Source organism: Schistocerca piceifrons, chromosome 8 (genome assembly GCF_021461385.2).
Source record: "Schistocerca piceifrons isolate TAMUIC-IGC-003096 chromosome 8, iqSchPice1.1, whole genome shotgun sequence".
Taxonomy (NCBI): Eukaryota; Metazoa; Arthropoda; class Insecta; order Orthoptera; family Acrididae; genus Schistocerca; species Schistocerca piceifrons.
Genome location: NC_060145.1, coordinates 138,236,535 through 138,258,965, shown reverse-complemented (window position 1 = coordinate 138,258,965; position 22,431 = coordinate 138,236,535). Strand labels below are relative to the sequence as shown.

Genomic DNA, 22,431 nt, shown 5'->3' with positions numbered 1-22,431 from the left:
AATAATCAATGAGAATAATCAGTTTTTGAAAATATGATGTAATTGGATGGATAAAAAATCTAATACCCAGGCAGCAGCAGGGAAACACACACATAAAGACATTAAAGTTTGCAGGCTTTCAGAGCCAGTGGCTCCTTCTTCTGGCAGAAGGGTTGAAGGGATGTGAGAGGAGAGGTTAAGGAAAACTGCTGATGAGGCTAGGAAAAGTGATAGCATTCAGAAAAGTTGCCCAGAACCCCACGGTTGCTTTTCCTTAAGCCCTCTTCCATCCCCTTCAACCCTTCTGCCAGAAGAAAGAGCCATTGGCTCTGAAATTTTGCAACTATTAATTTCTTTATCTGTGTGCTCTCATGTCAAGGCTTGGTGAGTAGCTCATCATATTAATTAGATAGTCAATGATCATGTTCGATGCTCCACTGTATTCACAAAATAATTTGCCATGTTACTGGGAGTGGGGCAATTGGTGTAGCTTTGACTTACTGCCAACCTAAGTTAGGAAACAATACCGTGTGCTGTAGCAATTTAGCATTGCCATAGGAATTGCGACTGCAATATTGATTCCAGTGTGCTGCCTGCCCTGTGAGGAGGACATGGGGCTATCACCCGCGCCTTCTCTCTGCCCCCCCCCCCCTCCCTCCACCCTCCCATCCTCACCATTACTACAGCAGCCCATGTGCTAGCCATGCTTAAGTTCCCAGCATCCATTATAAAAGTGCAAAGTTATTTGTGTGTGTAGTAAATAGATGTACTTGTTGGTTTCAAGACTGTTTCTGCCAATTTTTCCAGTATTTTATCTTTTGTCTATTGTCAATTCCACATTGCATTGTATATTGTGGCCTCTTTTTCTTCCACTATTGCATGACATCCTCCTTCTCTCCTCCCCCCTACTCTCTCTGACCCCCCCTCCCCCCTGTGCACAAAGAAAAAAAATCTTCAGCTTTCGCTTACTTACTCTCTTTACTTTTCTTGAAGATGTCAGGGTGGTGGATTTCAAATAATCTCTGTGCTTCTTATCTGCCCCCCCCCCCTCCCCCTGATCCCTCCCCTCTTCCCATCATGGACATTTGATATTACTTAGTAAAAGCCTATTTAGAGATCTCAGTAATTATTTTAGCACTTATTTTTTGTGTACTGAAGGCTAGAGAACAAACTAAATAACATATCAAGAAGAAATTGACTCGTGCTATTAAACTAAGGGGATGTTGCAGAACTGCATCTTTATTTGAGAGTAACACTGATAAGAACACATTACTTACAAATCCGATATAATGACAAGAAGTGGAGGCAGACAGATGCCTTTAACTATGTAAATTCTGTTAAGGAACGATGAGAATTTCTTAATACAAAATTTCTTTTTCTTACAGACATCTTATTCATCATCATTTGCCCTGTACCATCTAGCTATGAACCCAGAAAGCCAGAAGCTCATGCATCAAGAGGCACTGAAACTTCTTCCAGAAAAGAGTACTCCTGTGACTTCACAAGTGCTTAATCAGGCATCCTATACAAAGGCTGCCTTAAAGGAGACATTTCGTCTCAATCCAATTTCTGTGGGAATTGGGAGGATACTGGCACATGATGCTGTTCTTTCTGGATACCATGTACCAGCAGGGGTATGTTTGTTAATTATGGCTCTCATCTAATTTTGTAATTACATTTATACATGAGGTCTATGTTTGCAGCTGAACAAAAAAACTGTTCTATTTTAGCCAGTGATACACAACTGGAATAAATATAAGCAACAGAATCAGTTTATGTAGTTCACATTCTGTCTGCATGAAGCAGCTTTTGGTAAATATTACTCTCAGCTTTTGAAGAGTCTGTTAGTTTCAATTGCTACTTGTTGCATTCACAGTCCCATCAGTGCTATGCCTAATCCGTTTCTGGGCTAGAGGCAACATGCTTCTCTGCATTTATGTAATACTGACAGGCATAATTCACTCTTACTAGTTCATGTGTGACTTCTCTACCATTATGTACTTTCCTGTACAGCCCATTATACTTGAAAGTCGCTTGTCTGATATTGGTAGATAAATGCAATATTGCTGTGCCTGTGTTATTCTGATTATGATGCAGAGTTCCGGACATGCATGCATGTCCAAAAGAATAGATGCTGCAGTGACCACAGCCATTGCAAAACACATCAAATGAATTTGCAACTGCAAGTAAGGACTATCATCAGCTGTAGAATGGAATGACGACAACGAAAATTTGTGCCTGACCTTGACTCAAACCCGGATTTTCTGCTTATAGCAACCAGTCACCTTATCATTTGGCTAACCATGCATGACTCACAGCCAGACTAAAACTTCCATATGTCAAGTACAAGTGAAAAAACAAGTATTATAATTGATTGCAATCAGCCACAGGCTGACTGCTGCTATATCTTTGAAATGTTATTTATGAAATTATAACTGTGGTTCACAAAATTAGTGTACATAAGTTATTTAGATATGAAGTTATTTACAGTAAAAAAATAGATTAGTATACATTTTTGTGCTATCCATCATTTTTTGTGATGTTACATTTGTACATAAAATTATGTGGGTCTGTCCACATAATGCTTCAGGATTCTCTGACATCTACATTTTGTGATGAAACATGGTCATCCAATACCATATGGCCTACTTGTTATTTTATCATCCTTCAACCATTTTCTGTAGATTCTTATGACAGGTGACCAGCTTCGCCATCTTAGAGATTCTCGTTTCCAGCCTCAGGGGCATAACAATGTGACCTTTGTCAAAACTACTTATAACAGTGGATTTTTGCATTTGCAGCCTATATCTTTGCTATAATGATTGCCCATTCATCTCTCTTCTGCTTACATTCTTTCCTTACTGTGTCAAATGCCCGTAACACCACCAGGAAGCATTCAAGCTCATGGTGGGTAGCGATCATAATGTTTTTGTTCATCAGTGTAGCTAGTTGCAATTTAACAGGAACATCACAAATGAGTGCAGCTATGTCTGCTCCACATACATAATGAGTTTTATAGAACCCCTAAAAACTTTAGTGAGGATCAAAAGTGTCATCACACCTTATTACACAAAAACTTGTTAATCACCTGAAATATCCCTTGTGCCATAACAAATCACTGAATAATTAAAGGACTGACTGAGACAGTTTTTTAACTATACTGTTAAAAATTTCTTTACCAAGGATTTCAATTGAGGTCTGGAACAGTTAAAGGAGTTGAGTCTAGTAAATAAAGTATGGAGCTTCTGGAATACTTAACTTTAATCCATAATTGGTGAACATCGGTCTGACAGTACGTGCATCACAAGATAAATAGCAAATGATAATGGCGCCTTGCTAGGTCGTAGCAAATGACGTAGCTGAAGGCTATGCTAACTATCGTCTCGGCAAATGAGAGCGTAATTTGTCAGTGAACCATCGCTAGCAAAGTCGGCTGTACAACTGGGACGAGTGCTAGGAAGTCTCTCTAGACCTGCCGTGTGGCGGCGCTCGGTCTGCAATCACTGATAGTGGCGACACGTGGGACCGACGTATACTAGCGGACCGCGGCCAATTTAAAGCCTACCACCTAGCAAGTGTGGTGTCTGGCGGTGACACCACATTCCTCCCCCACAAATCGGTGAATGGCTGTGTTAGAAGGCTTCCGCCCGCCGTGGGGAGGACCCCATGTTGATGTATGCGACGAAGTGGGGAGCCTAACAACAGGCGAGGCTGTGCCACCCGCACCCTGCCATTCGGTCCGAGGGGAGCTAGGAAACGCCTGAAAACCTAGTCCAGGGTGCACGCCAACATGCGGTGTATGCGCCTGTAGAGAGACAGGAGGAGCCGAAGAGTTGACCTCCATCGGGGCGGGGCACTCGACGGGCAAAGACGCCATGTGGTCCGGAGCGGGCAAGAGCTCCATGGCAGAGGACAGCTGGCCACGGGAAGCGATCGGCGGCGGCAGCGGCGCGTTGCCAATGGGCAAAATGGAAGGCAGTGTCGGTAACACCTGGGGCTGAGGCGAACCAGTAGATGGGTCCCCAGGGCGCTGACTGGACGGCACCGTCGCTGAAAGCAGACGGGGAGTGGCAGATCCCGTGCGACGACAGAAGCGCAGCTGATTGAGATGCCGATGCACCTCACCAGAGGCCCCCAAAACCAGATACATAGCGCGGCCGAGGCAGCGAAGAATGCGCCCTGCGATCCAACGCCGTGAACCTCGAAAGTTGCGATAGTATACAATGTCACCTGGGGCAAAAGCAGGTGTCTGCCGCTGCACAGGAACCTGATGCGGCAGATGTAGCAAAGACATCAAGGTTCGATGAGGGCGACCGTGAAGCAACTCAGCCGGCGAGCGACCATCGCAAGGCTGAGAGCGATACGAGGACAAAAAGAGCAATAACGCGTCCTCCCGAGAATGCGACTCTTTTAACTTCAACATCTGTGACTTGAAAGTCCTGACCAATCGTTCCACAGCACCGTTTGACTGTGGCGAAAACGGTGCGGACGTCAGATGTTGAATACCATTGGCCTTGCAGAATGACTGAAATTCTGCGGACATGAATTGCGGGCCATTGTTGGAAGCAATAGTCTGCGGAAGACCTTCAATGCAAAAGATAGCAGATAACGCTTGGATGGTGGCAGATGACACCGTGGAAGACGTCCGGACAACAAAAGGGAAATTACTGAACGAATCTACCACAACCAACCATAGAGCATTCCAGAATGGACCAGCAAAATCGATGTGTATGCGTTGCCAAGGGGAAGTGGCTTTTGGCCATGCAAAGAATTTCCGCAGTGGTGTGGATTGTTGTTCGGCACACGGCATGCAAGAAGAGCACATATGCGTATTTGCAGCATCGATTCCGAACCAAGTATAGCTGACGAGCAAGTTGTTTCATTCTCACTATACTCCAATGTCCTTGGTGGAGAAGCCGTAATACAGAGGAGTGTAACGAACGTGGGACCACGACCCTGGACTGATCATTATCAGAACGCAACAGCAAAACACCACGTCGAACAAAAAATCTCTGCTTATGGGCAAAAAATCAGTGAACCAATGGATCCTCGATCCGTGACGTTGACAAGGGCCACTGCGTAGCAACGAAACGCAGAACGGTAACAAGGACAGGGTCGGCAGCTGCGGCTGTAGCTACATGACGAAAATCAATCGGAAACGATTCGACCACGTCATCGGTTTCCGAATCAATGAACAAGCAAGCAAGTTCGGAGGAATCGAATGCTCTATCCTCAGCAACAGGCAAACAGGACAACGCATCGGCGTTTCCATGCTTAGCAGTGGACCAATACAAGATATCGTAGCGGTACTGCGAGAGGAAAATAGACCAGCGAATGAATTTCTGCGTTGTACGTGGAGGTACAGGCTTGGTCGGATGAAAAAGCGATGTCAAAGGTTTGTGGTCTGTGATGATGGTAAAGTGACGATCATACAAGAAATCATGAAACTTAGTAACACCAAATACGAGAGCCAATGCTTCTTTCTCGATCTGTGAATAATTTCTTTGTGCACACGAGAGCAATTTGGACGCAAAGGCAATAGGGCGATCGTGCGAACCATCTTTGTGCGCAAGCACAGCACTGATCTCGAAATCCGATGCATCCACCATCAACAAAAGGGGTTTCTGGGGATCGAACGGCATAAGGCAAGTATTGGAAAGCAACGCCGATTTCAACTGGCGAAAGCCGCGTTCGCACTCCATCGTCCAGACGAACGGAACACCTTTACGGCGTAAGCGATGAAGCGGAGCTGAAATGGAAGAGGCGTGGTGCACATAGCGATGCTAATAATTTATTTTTCCCAGCACACTCTGTAGCTGCTTCAAATTCTGCGGCGAAGGCAAGTCTTGTATGGCACGGAGGTGCTCGGGACTGGGATGTATGCCTTGGGCATTGAGTACATGTCCCAGATATGGTAAGTTACGAGCAAAAAACACACATTTGTCCTTCCGCAAGCGAAGACCATTTTGTCGCAATACCTTAAATAATGTTCTGAGATTGGCGAAATGTTCTTCTTCCGTCTTTCCGAAGATCACAATATCGTCCAGATAGTTTGCTGCAGTAGGGATCGACGCACAAACAGTTTGTAAATATTGTTGAAACAATGCAGGGGCGGATGCACACCTGAATGGCAGTCTTTTGAATCGGTACAAACCAAGATGCATGTTAACCACCAAAACGCGCTGGGAGTCTTCGTCCACCGGTACTTGCAAGTACGCACCTGCTAGGTCCAACTTCGAAAAATATTTACCCGGGCACAGTTTGTCAAAAAGATCTTCCGGGCGGGGTAAAGGAAAAGTTGCAATCACTAGTTGGGGATTCACTGCTGTCCACACAAAGTCTCAATTTTCCGGAAGGTTTTGGCAAAATTACTAAGGGTGATGCCCAGAGAGAAGCCTGCACACGTTCAATTACACCTTGTGATTCCAAATCGTGTAACGTTCTTGCGACCTCATCACGCAATGCGTGGGGAACATTGCGCGCTCTGAAAAATTTCGGTTGCGCGTTTACTTTCAGTTCCAAATGTGCTTTATAGTTCTTAGCGCAACCGAGGCCCGGTGCAAAAATGTCTACAAATTCTTCACATAGACGAGAAACACTGTCTGAAGGCACAGTCTGGTTCACTGATAGGACCTGATTTACTATAGACAAGTTAAACAACTGAAATAAATCGAAACCAAACAAGTTCACTGCAGAAGAACAACGAAGGACGTAAAATGGCACAAGTTTTGTTTGTTTCCTGTATGTTGCAAGAAAGCTGCACTGTCCTAACACAGGGAGTGCTTGTCCTGAATAACTACTGAGCTTAACATTTGCGGCACGCAACGGAGGAGTGCCCAGCTGTTTGTACGTGTCGTGATTGATCAGTGAAACTGCAGCTCCGGTATCGAGCTGGAATGGTATCACTTTGCCGTTAATGTCCAAATCTACAAAAAGTTTATTGTCCTGCTGACGACAAGAGCGACTGTCTCGTGCAAAGTGAACTGACTCTGGGACAGAATCACTTGCGACTTTACGGAATTTCCGGCGATGTCGACGCACACTATTTGTGGGATGAACACAGTCACTGTTAGAGAGAGTCGCACTGGGCAGAGTGGAATGAACTACATGAATTTCCATGGGCGAAGGTTCACGAGCCTGAGTATGCTTGGTTCGATTCCGATTCTGGCGCGAAGCAAAGGCCCTGGAATGGTTGTGAGTGTCCGATCTGAGCTTTTTCTGGCAAACACTCTGAACATGTCCTTGTTTATTACAGAAAAAGCAAATAGCTTGGCGTGATGGGCAATTCTCACGCGAATGTCTAGTAGCACACTGTGGACATGATTTTAGCACTGCATTTGCTTGCTTGCGTGACACATGTGGCGGAGAGCTTGGTGGCAGCTTCGCGGACGGGCACGAGGGCTGTTTACTGTTCCGTGCAGCTCGCCCGGCGGGCCGGGTAACATGACACATGGCTGGTGAAGTTTCAAATGATTCCTAAGCAAAGTCAAGTGTGTCCTGCCGATTCAATATGTCCATCACTTGTTGAAGGGAGGGATTGACTAGTTTCAAAATCTGCTCCCTTATACGAACATCAGAAACGTTCTGTGCAATTGCATCACACACCATAGTATCTGAATAAGGGAGTCCACATTGACACTCAAAAGCAAAGTCCCTAGTAAGGCCTTGCAAAGTTGCAACCCACTCCCGATTAGTTTGACCGGCTGCACATTTTGTACGAAAGAAGGTATACCTTTTTGCAACTACATTGACTGATTCTTTGAAATATGCATCTAATGCACACAAAATTTCTTCGTAGGACAGAGTTCCTACGTCGCGTCGGGGAAACAATTTCACTATCACACGGTAGGTGGACACTGCGACACAAGAAAACAGAAAAGGCTGCCGCTCGTTACCTTGAATTCTGTAGGCAGCGAGATGGAATCCAAATTGGCGTGACCACTCCGTCCAGCTTTCCAGTGCCGCATCAAAAGGACGAAAAGGTGGTGCAACTGCGTGTTGTGGCTGCGGTAGCGGTGGAGCGGCGGCTGCCGCATCGTTTTGCATTGCACGGTGACTCTGGACGAGCTGTCGAAGGCATCCAATAAGGCCTGCGTCTGCTGGTTCTGTAAGCGATAAAATTCGGACAGTACATCTGGAGATGGTGGCGAAGCCATTACACAAGTAAATCAGTCTGTATTGGGACAAACGCAAATGGGCTCGTCGCCAATCCTCGGCGTCAAACTGTTGTGGACTGGCAAGACATCCAATCCACAATGGACGGGAGACCGAAAGGCACGCGTTTAAGCTCACGCAGGCTGGCGTGAGGTCTGGAACAGTTAAAGGAGTTGAGTCTAGTAAATAAAGTACAGAGCTCCTGGAATACTTAACTTTAATCCATAATTGGTGAACATCGGTCTGACGGTACATGCATCACAAGATAAATAGCAAATGATAATGGCGCCTTGCTAGGCCATAGCAAATGACGTAGCTGAAGGCTATGCTAACTATCGTCTCGGCAAATGAGAGCGTAATTTGTCAGTGAACCATCGCTAGCAAAGTTGGCTGTACAACTGGGACGAGTGCTAGGAAGTCTCTCTAGACCTGCCGTGTGGCGGCACTCGGTCTGCAATCACTGATAGTGGCGACACGCGGGTCCGACGTATACTAGCTGACCGCGGCCGATTTAAAGCCTACCACCTAGCAAGTGTGGTGTCTGGTGGTGACACCACAGTCAGTATTGCCAACTATGTTCCTATCTTTCTCCGGAATTCAAACTGATCTTTCCCGAGGTCAACTTCCTTTCTTCTGTAAAGGATTCATGTTAATATTTTGAAACCATGAGTTATCAAACTGATAGTTCAGTAATTTTCACACTTGTCAGCACCTGCTTTCTTTGGTATTGGAATTATTATATTCTTCTTGAAGTCTGAGGGTATTTCACCTGTCTCATACATCTCACTCACTAGCTGGAAGAGTTTTGTCATGGCTGGCTTTCACAAGGCTATCAGTAGCTCTAACAGAATGTTGTCAGAATGGTGCCTTGTTTTGACTTAAGTCTTTCAGCTCTTTGTTGAATTCTTCATGCAGTATCATATCTCCTCATATTAATCTACATCCTCTTCCATTTCCATATTATTGCCCTCAAGTACATCTCCCTTGCATAGAACCTCTATATACTCTTTCCATCTTTCTGCTTTCACTTCGTTGCTTAGGACAGGTTTTCCATCTGAGTTCTTGATATTCATACAAGTGGTTCTCTTTTCTCCAAGATCTCTCTAATTTTCCTGTAGGCAGCATGTATCTCAACCCTAGAGATATATACTTCACCTTCCTTACATTTGTCCTCTAGCCATTCCTGCTTAGCCATTTTGCACTTCCTGTCGATCTCATTTTTTAGACATTTGTGCTCCCTTTCACCTGTTTCAGCTATTGCATTTTTATATTTTCTGCTTTTATGGATTAAAGTCGATATCTCTTGTATTACCCATGGGTTTCTACTAACCCTCATCTTTTTACCCACTTGATCCTCTGCTGCCTTCACTATTTCATCTCGCAAAGCTACCCATTCTTCTTCTACTGTATTCCTTTCCCCTTTTCTTGCCAAACATTCCAAAATGCATCCTCTGAAAGTCTCTACAACCTCTGGTTCTTTCAGTTTATCCCGGTCCCATCTTCTTAAATTCCTGGAATTTAATTTGGGCATAACTTGGTATATTTTGTGCAGGAAAAACAGCTTACATCTTCAGATCCAAATCCAAATGTCCTATCGCAACTTTGCAGGAAGCTAAGTACTCAGCATGGACAACATTGCACAGGGAAACCATGTGGTAGAATTTCAGGTTGATGTGGAGAGGAGGAGCAAGCAAAGCTAGCACCGATGATACTAACTCTTCTGCATCTACTGTGACAAGTACAGCCTGTCAGTTGCAATGACAGAACATGATCTTCAGATTTTCCTTCAGATGAAAGTTCACCAGCACTCTCCTCTAAACTCTCTGAAAATGAACACTCATTTCATAGGACTAGTGTTGGAATTCTAAATGAAGTCAGAAGCTTGTTGTAGTTCTGAAAAATGTATTTTGAAATAACATGAAATATTCTACACTGAAGATCCAAAGAAATGGGCCTGTCTGATATCATGTAGGGCCCATGTAAGCATGCAGAAGTGCCGCAACATGGTGTGGCATGGACTTGACTAATGTCTGAAGTAGTGCTGGAGGGAAATGACATCATGCATCCTGCAGCACAGTGCAAGGCATCCCACATATACTCAATAATGTTCATGTCTAGGGAGCTTGATGACCAGAAGAAGTGTTTAAACTCAGAAGAGTGTTAATGGAGCCACTCTGTAGCAATTCTGGATAAATGGGGTGTTGCATTTCCAGCTGGAATTGCCCAAGTCCATCAGAATCCACAATGGACATGAATTGATGCAGGTGATCAGATAGAATGGGATCCCATGTCACTCCAACTGCACATGCCCCACACCATTACAGAGCCTCCACCAGCTTGAACAGTCCCCAGCTGACATGCAGGGTCTAAGGATTTGTGAGGTTGTCTCCATAACTGTACACATCCATACACTCAATACAATGTGAAACAAGACTTGTCTGACCAGGCAACATGTTTCCAGTCATCAACAGTCCAATGTCACTGTCGACGGGCCCAAGCAAGGCATATAGCTTTGTGTCGTGCAGTCATCAATGGTACACAAGTGGGCCTTCAGCACTGAAAGCCTGTATCAATGATGCTTCATTGAATGGTTCACATGCTGACACTTGTTGATGGCCCAGCATTGAAATCTGCAGCAATTTGCAGAAGGGTTGCACTCCTATCACATTGAATAATTCTCTTTAGTTATCATTGGTCACATTCTTGCAGGATCATTTTCCATTTGCAGTGATGCCAGAGATCTGATGTTTTGCCGCATTCCTTGTATTCACAGTACACTCGTGGAATGGTTGTACAGAAAAATCCCCACTTCATCACTATCTCAGAGATGCTGTGTCCCATTGCTCCTGTGCTGACTATACCACCACATTCAAACTCACTTAAATCTTGATAATCTGCCATTGTAGCAGCAGTAACTGATCTAACAACTGTGCCAGACACATGTTGTCTTATATAGGTGTTGCCAACTGCAGCGCCGTATTCTGCCTGTTTATGTGTCTCTGTATTTAAATACGTATGCCTATACAAGTTTATTTGGTGCTTTGGTGTATATTGTTATGGTCAACTTGCTGGTTACTTGTCCTTCATACAGGCAAAAAGAATATTTTTCAAGTTCTTAACATCATCCAAGGAACACTACAAGGCTGTAACCGTATGTCATTTCTATTTTTGTTTAACTTTTTTGTGAATTTTTGGAACAGTTTGTGACGACATAATCACTGATGATTGAACTTGAGTGCAATATTTACATCTTTTCTTTCTTGAGTGTATATTTGTGCGCTTGTCTCAATGAAAACAATGGATCAGCTCCTCACATATTGTTAATGACAATGCAAATCATTGAATTGGCTATTACCATGAAATGGTTAAGTACTTCGAAATGGGAGTACTCCTAAGGTGCTTCCTCATATAAAACCTTTGTCCATCTAAATTTTTGGCTCAGTTGCTTGCGTGAAATAGTAACAGATGAAGACCTCTATGTTTCTAATTACTGTTTTAGTCTGATTATTGATTTATTTATTTAATCATCTGTGGAACAATATACGTTGTATGGATGTCATCAAATGTTTGTACCATATTTATGATTAAAATAAATATTCCTTTTACAGTATTTATAGCTTCTATATTTAGTTCTAATTTTATAATCATATCATAAATTGTTACATAGTGTAATACTCATAAACATTAAGTTATAATCTATAGTTATTTTAAATATTCATTTACAGTGTAGTAACTTTCTTTAGTAAATGTTTTTTAGGCTTTGGCTAAAGGTGTTAGGATCATTTAGTCTTTTATTTTTTGTGGCAGTCTATTGCATAATTTTATTCCATAATATAATACACACTTTTTGAGTTTTTGTTTGTTTCTTCTGTTTATATGTAAACACTGTCTGGATTTGGTTCAGCTCTTTTCTGTATCTTGAAAATAGTCTGTATGCTCCCAGCGTTGATTCCCCAAAACATTTTCTCATGACTGAGGTAGGAATGCAAATATCCGAATTAGACTACTTTGAGGCATGAAATGCTGCATAATGGTGCAAGGATTCACAGGGTATAGCATTCTGACAGTAGCTTCTTTGCCAGAATTGTCACATGTTCTGTCCATTTCAACAGTCAGTCTACATTCATCTCCCAAGAATTATATGAGAAAGAGAACTGGACCCCATACACTTCGGGAGTACGGTTCAATCCCGCATCTGGCCATCCTGATTTAGGCAAATGCCAGGATGGTTCCTGTGAAAGGGCACGGCCGATTTCCTTCCCCGTCCTTCCTTAATCCGATGAGACCGATGACCTCGCTGTCTGGTCTCCTTCCCCAAACAACCAACCAACCAACCCTATACACTTCCCTGGGAGCCACCTGTATTAATATATTTAGGGTATGATCTTTGTATTGTAAAATTTGGTGGTCAGTGTGTCAAATGCGTTTTAATTATCCAAAAAAATGTCCGTTTCATTCTTGTCCTTGTGTAGTGCTTTGAGTAAAACTTTAGTAAACTGTGCTACAGTTGGCTGTGTACTTCTTGTGGGCTTGAAACTGAATTGTTCATTGCAGACAAGGTTGTGTTTATTTAAGCACTTCAGTAGTCTGTTTTTCATCGTGGTTTCTATTGTTTTGGAAATGCAAGATAAAGAAATTGGTATGTGGTTTTCTTCATTTTTTGCATCATCATTTTTAGTATTGGTATTAGTTTTGCTTGTTCCAGTTATTCAGGAAAGCAGTCAGATCTGAAAAATTCATTAATTATTATTGTTTGTGGGTTTTTTATGTTGTTTATACATTTCTTAAACAATATCAAATCCAGGATGGAATGTAATGATATTATGAAATTATAGTTGCTAATCACCATACAGTGGAAATGCTGAGTTGCAGATAGGCATGACAAAAACTGTCAGAAAGTGAGCTTTCAGCCAACGAGGCCTTTGTCAAAAAGACAAAAAACCCAACACACACACACACACACACACACACACACACACACACACACACACACACACAAGACCACAGTCTCTGGCAGCAGAAGCCAGATTGCAAGCAGCAGTGCATGATGGGAGGGGCAAACTTTAGTAAGCTGTGGTGCAGTTGACTGTGTACTTCTTGCGGGTAAGGAGGAGGCTGCGATGGGGAGGGAAAGGGATAGCACAGCAGACGTGTGGATGGTATAGTGCTGCCTGTGGGAGTGTGCAGAGACAGGTGGAGAGAGCGTGAGGCAGTTAGGTGCATTCAGGAGGTTAGATGGAGGGAGGGGGGAGTAGAACAAAAGGAGAGAAGAAAAAAGATTGTATGCATTGGTGGAATAGAGGGCTGTGTAGCATTGAAATGGGAACAGGGAAGGAGCTAGATAGGTAAAGACAATGATTAACGAAGTTTGAGACCAGGAGGATTATGGGAACATAGGACATATCATGGGGAGAGTTCCTACCCAAGCAGTTCGAAAAAGTTGGTGTTGGTGGGAAGGATGCAGATGACACAGGCTGTGAAGCAGTTATTGAAATGAATAATGTCATGTTGGATGCATGCTCAGCAACAGGATGGTCCAGCTGTTTCTTGGCCACCACCATGGATCCTTGTTCCTTCCATCTGCATCAATACAGAAAAGTTTCCTAACCCCTAGCCAGAAGCCAGTCCCGCATTCTGTTTCTCCATTGTTGCTTGGCTCATGGAATCCCCCCAAATGGCCTTACCATCAAATTACTCATTTCCGGCCACCACCCTTCCTTTCACAAAGACCTCCATCTGTTCAGATTATGCCAATCCTTAGCCCTCACAACACAGTCCTGTAAAACCATGTCATTCAGGCCTAAACCTCTTTGCAGTATCTTCTCTCCATCTGTTAAGTTCTCCTGCTGTGCAATCCCAAATTCCTGGGTCTCGTAACACACATTGGAACTTTTGTCCTCCAGCAACTTGAATGACATGCACAAGACCACCTCAAAAAACTGTCCACTCTGTTCATTTACTATGCTTATCTTGGTCTCCATTACCTCTACAACCACCTCCAAACCTCTCCCACATCCACTCATAGATGACAAATCCTGTCTCACAGATCTACTGCATTTACCTCACCCTTAAAAACTCCCTCCCACCACCACATAGAATCCTGAACCTAAACAGACCTGAAACACAGTCATAAACCTTCCCTCCAAAAGCCTTAGCCTCACAGATGTATCTGTCCTTTCCAAAGGCCTCAAGTTTTGCCCCACTCCCAAATTCAATCATGCAGGACTTATTAAAGACCTTATCTTCTTCTCCTGTTCCCTACAGTGGAAACATTTTCTTGCCACCAACCCTACTAATCAAACTCAACCAAAGACCAATGTTGAACCCTGCCTAGCTCAGTTCACTCCTCTATTTGAGATGACACTCACTTGCTTTCTTTATTTCTTTGTTTGCTGTCCTCGGTGTTGACGTACTGGTTGAAAAATGGATTGTGAAAGTGCAACTACTGTCTACTGTAAATGATGTAGACGACAGACGGACAGCTGCGTTTCACAGTCTTTTACTTTCACTGTTCACAACCCCCCCCCCCCCTCCTCCCATAGTACATAGTTATATGGTCAGTGTACTATTGTTTAACTTTTGATAAGCCACAATGTTCACAGTTCTTGAAGAATAGGAAGGTACATATGCAGCAGACACTGTCATTGTCTTAACACATGACCTAATTGTGTAACACTTATTTCACAGTTTTATTTGAAGCATTTTTGTTGTACTAACCAACACAGTTTTCTCATCTGAAACTCGGCTGTGGACTGACTGTGTTGTGATCAAAAATTGGGCCCTTATATATCTTCACAATAATAGGTGCCGAAACTACACATTGTTTGAAGTTAAATTTTCAGAAATTACAATTAAAACTTAACTCATTAAAGTAACTGATACATAAAAAAATTCGTTCCTTTTAATAATTTCTTCTACTACTAAGTTTAGGCCGAATTATTTGTTTAAATGATGAAATTAACAGATATCAGTATGCAAACAATGCTTTTGACAAAACTGTTAATTACTTTGAATTAGCTAACATATTTTCAAATAGAGCCAAATAGATACTTTAAGATTACCAGCATTTTGTCTTCCAAATGTTTACAATTATTAAAGAATTTATATTTGTTTATATGTCAACAATAGAATTTAAGTTACAAAACAATTACTAATTTCAACCTATAACAAAAGATACTAACTAGGAATAATCAAAATAAATTAGAAATTCAATTACATACCATCAAACGGGGTGATTTTGGATGGTTTTGTCATTATTTTGCTTGTAACTTTCATATATATTGTTAGATTAAATTGATTGTTATGGAAGTGGTAGGGTATATGTGTAATGAATGAAATATCCGAGAACCAAAAAGTGTATGTGTAGGTATATTTATCTGAGGTAGTTAAATAAAGTGTCCAGAGTCACCCCAGGGATTGAGGTGATTTCGGACACATGTGTTTTTTAAATCTCTGTCCGAGGTTACAGTATATAGAGGGCGAATTCGGTTAGTTACTGCCTTTTTTAAAAAATTCTACATGCTTTTTATTTGATTTTGGTGACATTTTACACATTTTAAGGTAGCCCTTTGTTATGAATAAGTGATACGGAATGATGGTTTCATCATAGTTGATCATGTTGCTAGGTGGGAGATTTTCCAACTTTGCCTTGATATTGGAGAACAACATCTTAACATTCTCTTTGTTCACTTCTGCACGAGCTCATTTAATACTTTTGCTTAAGCAAATGGAAAGATCTTCTGACTGTCGTTTGAGGAATAAATGCACCCATTCTTCTCCTGGCAAATTATTACAAAATTTCTTCTCTTTTTGGACAGATTTATCAAGGTAGCTTTTAACTAAAATCTAATATCCAATTTGGTGAAGGGAAATCCCCAATGTGCAGCCCTCACCATACCTTGCTTCAACATTTCTTCTTCTTCTTTATTTAGCACTGGCTGTCCTCCCATTCTTTTTGGATATGCTTCTTGCACTTTATTTTGTAGGTTTGATTTAGGTGTACCATACAAATCACACGCTTTTCTGTATGATAGTTTACCACTCTAAATATCATGAACAGCTTTATTTAAAAGTTCCAGGTCATAATTACACCATACTGTAGCACCTCTCCTGCTCTAATACATTCCTGGCATTCTCCGAAATCACCCCACACAGTACACAATTTTACAAAAACTGTCGTTATTTTATAACCTTGCACGAGAAACTTGACAAACTCGTATAGAAATTGTCTCAATGCTGTTAGCCACTGAGCACATTGACAATTACAGCTACAATAACTTCCCACTCGACGAAACAATAGAAAGTTTCTACTTTACAATAATGCATAGATTTTTAACACAGACTGTTCATCAATTATTCACCTTGGGAAACAATTGACACAAAATAAAAGTTGTGGAAAACGATAAATGCAATCTTGCGCTTAAAATAATTGGCACACAGATGTTAAAATAAGTAACTCTTTGTTTCTATGCATTGGCAAAGAGCAATTAAGGCATACTGTCTGAATTCTCCCCGGTGTCCGAAATCAACCCGTTTGAAGGTACATAAAACTAAGCACAAAATTAGATCTGGTGTTCTATTCTTCAAAATTGGGGGCCAATCATTCTCCTTTATGAAAATGCAGATTGTACTCACGTATGTTAATGTTAATTAGTTTAAAGTAAAAAAAAAAGAGTTTAAAGGAGGCAGGTGTCAAAACAAGAGGGGGAGTAAAAAATATCGCAGCTTGCTTCATCACATCACCCCCTCATTGGATTGACCAGACAGATATTGTGAATAGCTAACTGGGCAATTCAATGACCACAAGTGATGCCAGAGATTGGGTTTAAAATCTACACACAAAAAAATATTACATAAGAAATCTTATCAAAATCTACAGTACATACGTTTTTCAAATTCTAACTTATATGAACTGGCCATACGAAAATCCCCATACAAAATATTTACATGCAGTGTATTGTACAGTATAACAAAATATCCACAAGTTGTACTTTTAATAAAATTTAGGCATCTTCATCTTAAGTGATATCCTTTTTGGGTAAAAGAAGATTACATTTAAAGATACATATCATTTTATACAAGTCCTGTCTTGTTTAGCAAAAATTAATCCTCATGGATTGCAATACACAGAAAATTTCACTTGCTCATTGTTCAGTAATTTTCACAAGCACTTTCACACACTTTCTCACCAAACTGTCCACACCTTCAACAGGTCCCAGTGGCAGTTAGTAAGGAAGTGCACTGCTATCACTTCCCTTGGAGGTGGTTCTCCTCTGTCACAGTACATGAAAAAATGAGACAAAATACCCTACTTTAGTACACTTTTACTTCGAACTTAAGTCTAACAAGGGGAGGCCGCCAATTGTGAAATTCAGATTCGATTCATACTGTGCATAATAAAAGCTCATGGCCAGAGGTGTAATGTGGCAAAGCACCAAGATGCACTTCTCAGCCGTTGTCGAGAAAAACGACAGTTAAAAGAAACAGTTGCTGTGAAATACTCTATACGAATTACAATTTCGTACAGCGTCGTGGCACAGCGGTAAGCGCTCGGGTTCGTAATCCGAAGGTCGCCGGATCAAATGTCGCACCATGCAATTTTTTTTTTTAGTATTTGTTTTTTGTAATTCAAATAAAAAAAACAAAGATGATGTGACTTACCGAACGAAAGCGCTGGCAGGTCGATAGACACACAAACAAACACAAACACACACACAAAATTCAAGGCACAAGCAGACATATTTAAAGACCGTTTGCGGAAAACATAATCATGTTTGAAGTCGCCAGTTTTTCCACGACAAACGACTTTCAACAACTTATTATATGCATAACTGTGGCAACTGATTGCCGGGTCTTCAAATATGTCTGCTTGTGCCTGTATATGTGTGGATGGATATGTGTGTGTGTGCGAGTGTATACCTGTCCTTTTTTCCCCCTAAGGTAAGTCTTTCCGCTCCTGGGATTGGAATGACTCCTTACCCTCTCCCTTAAAACCCACATCCTTTCGTCTTTCCCTCTCCTTCCCTCTTTCCTGAGGAGGCAACAGTTTGTTGCGAAAGCTTGAATTTTAGGTCGTATATCGTGGAAAAACTGGCAACTTCAAACATGATTATGTTTTCCGCAAACAAAGTTGTATTTCACAAATGTTATTAATTGGCTTCATAAGAGAAGGAAACATAGTAGGTGAATATGGATTGGGTAGAAGAAATGAAAGAGGAAGCCGCCTTGTAGAATTTTGCACAGAGCATGACTTAATCATAGCTAACACTTGGTTCAAGAATCATAAAAGAAGGCTGTATACCTGGAAGAATCCTGGAGATACTATAAGGTATCAGATAGATTAGATAATGGTAAGACAGAGATTTAGGAACCAGGTTTTAAATTGTAAGACATTTCCAGGGGCAGATATGGATTCTGACCACAATCTATTGGTTATGAACTGCAGATTGAAACTGAAGAAACTGCAAAAAGGTGGGAATTTAAGGAGATGGGACCTGCATAAAATGAAAGAACCAGAGGTTGTAGAGAGTTTCAGGGAGAGAATAAGGGAACAATTGACAGGAATGGGGGAAAGAATTACAGTAGAAGAAGAATGGGTTGCTCTGAGGGATGAAGTACCGTATTTACCCGAATCTAAGCCGCACTCGAATCTAAGCCGCACCTTAAAAATGAGACTCGAAACAAAGGGAAAAAAGATTTCCTGAATCTAAGCCGCACCAGAAATTTGAGACTCGAAATTCAAGGCGAGAGAAAAGTTTTAGGCCGCACCTCCAAATCGAAACAAAGTTGGTCCATTGTAATATGAGACACAATTTAGGTCGAATGAATGACAATACAGCTACAGTAGTTTGGTTCGAGTCGTAAGCTTTACCAGGTAGCCATTGCTATGCGTCAGGCGCTCCGTCCGTATTTATACGGGTACCCTTCCTTTTTCACGTGCTTCGTCTGGTTTGAATCGATTGCTTATTTTGTTTGATCTCATAAGTGCCGTTTTCTCTGTTATAGGTGTTTACGTCACTCTATGCTGAAAATGCATCACTGTACTGCGTCATGCATTGTTTGTCGCATTCTGATAGTGCGTCTTTACGGCCTGTCGCCGTTCGTGGCATGGCTTGCTTTTGTGCGCGCTACCGCCGCTTACAACTAAAAAGAGGCGAATCGTCTCATTAGCGAAGCAATGTCAAGAGACTGTTATTTGTTGTTACTTACACTGCTGCTTTCTTTGAGAATGATCAACAAGAACCAAATAATAGGCTGCGTATGATAGAACATGTTCTGAACGAGAGTTAGGCGAAAATTTTTCTCCGTTTGAAAATCTTTGTGGCCGCTTCTTTAGTACATCAAATTCTGCACAGAAATTAGAGTCATTTTAGATTTAAAAATCTAGTCAGTTGCCGTGGTTCATTTCTGACAGTATCACTATTAGGCTAAGAATAATATGAATATAAACATGACACGATAAGTGTATTCTCCCGCGTTTGCTGTTGTCTCACTCTAGTTTCGTAGTTTATTAGGCAGACAGGATTTAAATGAGATAGCAACAAACATGGAAGAACACATGGCAAAATGTTTATATTCGTATTATTCTTATGGTGAATGGTGAAGAGAATACTGCTTGTGATTCACATTTCATCAGGTTACTATTAGCAACCATCTCTTCTCACAGGTAGGAAAAAATTCAGAACGTAGAGTTGGCCATATTGAAAAACATCCCAAACAGTCTTGCCAGTCGGATTTTTGTAGTACATTGAAATTCTACTACAGTCGAAGATGAACAATACGGAATTTGTATTTACTTCGTTGGATAATGTATGAAAATGCTGTGGTCAAAACTCGGGGCGGAGAAAAAAAAGCTCGTCCTCCATCTTTTTTTTAAAATTTATTTACCGACGCAGAGGTTTTGGTGCCAGTATTTATCTTTGAGCCTACAAAGCATGCCTGTGTAGCGCTACATATATTCGATGGCAGAAGTTAGTTGTGGCGGCACCTACCAACATTTTTCAGAAGTTCCGCTTGCTTTGCACTCGATTCTAAGCTGCAGGCGGTTTTTTGGATTACAAAAACCGGAAAAAAAGTGCGGCTTAGATTCGAGTAAATACGGTAGTGAAGGCAGCAGACGATCAAGTAGGTAAAAAGACGAGGGCTAATAGAAATCCTTGGGTAACAGAAGAAATATTGAATTTAATTGATGAAAGGAGAAAATATAAAAATGCAGTAAATGAAGCAGGCAAAAACGAATACAAACGTCTCAAAAATGAGATCGACAGGAAGTGCAAAATGGCTAAGTAGGGATGGCTAGAGGACAAATGTAAGGATGTAGAGGCTTGTCTCACTAGGGGTAAGATAGATACTGCCTACAGGAAAATTAAAGAGACCTTCGGAGAGAAGAGAACCACTTGTATGAATATCAAGAACTCAGATGGCAACCCAGTTCTAGGCAAAGAAGGGAAGGCAGAAAGGTGGAAGGAGTATATAGAGGGTTTATACAAGGGCGATGTGCTTTAGGACAATATTATGGAAATGGAAGAGGATGTAAATGAAGATGAAATGGGAGATAAGATACTGCGTGAAGAGTTTGACAGAGCACTGAAAGACCTGAGTCGAAACAAGGCCCCGGGAGTAGACAACATTCCATTAGAACTACTGATGGCCTTGGGAGAGCCAGTCATGACAAAACTCTACCATCTGGTGAGTAAGATGTATGAGACAGGCGAAATACCCTCAGACTACAAGAAGAATATAATAATTCCAATCCCAAAGAAAGCAGGTGTTGACAGATGTGAAAATTACCGAACTATCAGTTTAATAAGTCACAGCTGCAAAATACTAACGCGAATTCTTTACAGACGAATGGAAAAACTGGTAGAAGCGGACCTCGAGGAAGATCAGTTTGGATTCCGTAGAAATGTTGGAACACGTGAGGCAATACTAACCTTACGACTTATCTTAGAAGAAAGATTAAGAAAAGGCAAACCTACGTTTCTAGCATTTGTAGACTTAGAGAAAGCTTTTGACAATGTTAACTGGAATACTCTCTTTCAAATTCTGAAGGTGGCAGGGGTAAAATACAGGGAGCGAAAGGCTATTTACAATTTGTACAGAAACCAGATGGCAGTTATAAGAGTCGAGGGGCATGAAAGGGAAGCAGCGGTTGGGAAAGGAGTGAGACAGGGTTGTAGCCTCTCCCCGATGTTATTCAATCTGTATATTGAGCAAGCAGTAAAGGAAACAAAAGAAAAATTCGGAGTAGGTATTAAAATTCATGGAGAAGAAGTAAAAACTTTGAGGTTCGCCGATGACATTGTAATTCTGTCAGAGACAGCAAAGGACTTGGAAGAGCAGTTGAACGGAACGGACAGTGTCTTGAAAGGAGGATATAAGATGAACATCAACAAAAGCAAAACGAGGATAATGAAATGTAGTCAAATTAAATCGGGTGATGCTGAGGGAATTAGATTAGGAAATGAGACACTTAAAGTAGTAAAGGAGTTTTGCTATTTAGGGAGTAAAATAACTGACGATGGTCGAAGTAGAGAGGATATAAAATGTAGACTGGCAATGGCAAGGAAATCGTTTCTGAAGAAGAGAAATTTGTTAACATCGAGTATAGATTTAAGTGTCAGGAAGTCGTTTCTGAAAGTATTTGTATGGAGTGTAGCCATGTATGGAAGTGAAACTAGGACGATAAATAGTTTGGACAAGAAGAGAATAGAAGCTTTCGAAATGTGGTGCTACAGAAGAATGCTGAAGATAAGGTGGGTAGATCACGTAACTAATGAGGAGGTATTGAATAGGATTGGGGAGAAGAGGAGTTTGTGGCACAACTTGACTAGAAGAAGGGATCGGTTGGTAGGACATGTTCTGAGGCATCAAGGGATCACAAATTTAGCATTGGAGGGCACCGTGGAGGGTAAAAATCGTAGAGGGAGACCAAGAGATGAATACACTAAGCAGATTCAGAAGGATGTAGGTTGCAGTAGGTACTGGGAGATGAAGAAGCTTGCACAGGATAGAGCAGCATGGAGAGCTGCATCAACAATGTTTACACGGGTAGTTAACGGAAGACGTAGAAACGATATTCCGAAATGAATATGTATAGTGTAAGTCAAATGTTCGAATTAGAGTAGAGACCCCACACTATATATATATATATATATAAAAAAAAACAAAGATGAGGTGACTTACCGAACAAAAGCGCTGGCAGGTCGATAGACACACAAACAAACACAAACATACACACAAAATTCAAGCTTTCGCAACAAACTGTTGCCTCATCAGGAAAGAGGGAAGGAGAGGGGA

General features: G+C 41.6%; 1 protein-coding gene across 1 annotated transcript in view; it reads left to right on the top strand.

Moving 5' to 3' along the window:
• Nucleotides 1-22,431, top strand: part of LOC124711595 (cytochrome P450 302a1, mitochondrial) — a 214,643-nt gene that overhangs the window by 142,485 nt on the left and 49,727 nt on the right. The window contains exon 7 of the mRNA XM_047241748.1: nt 1,365-1,613. Within this exon, the coding sequence (XP_047097704.1) occupies nt 1,365-1,613 (249 nt within the window). The remainder of the gene's footprint in view (nt 1-1,364; nt 1,614-22,431) is intronic.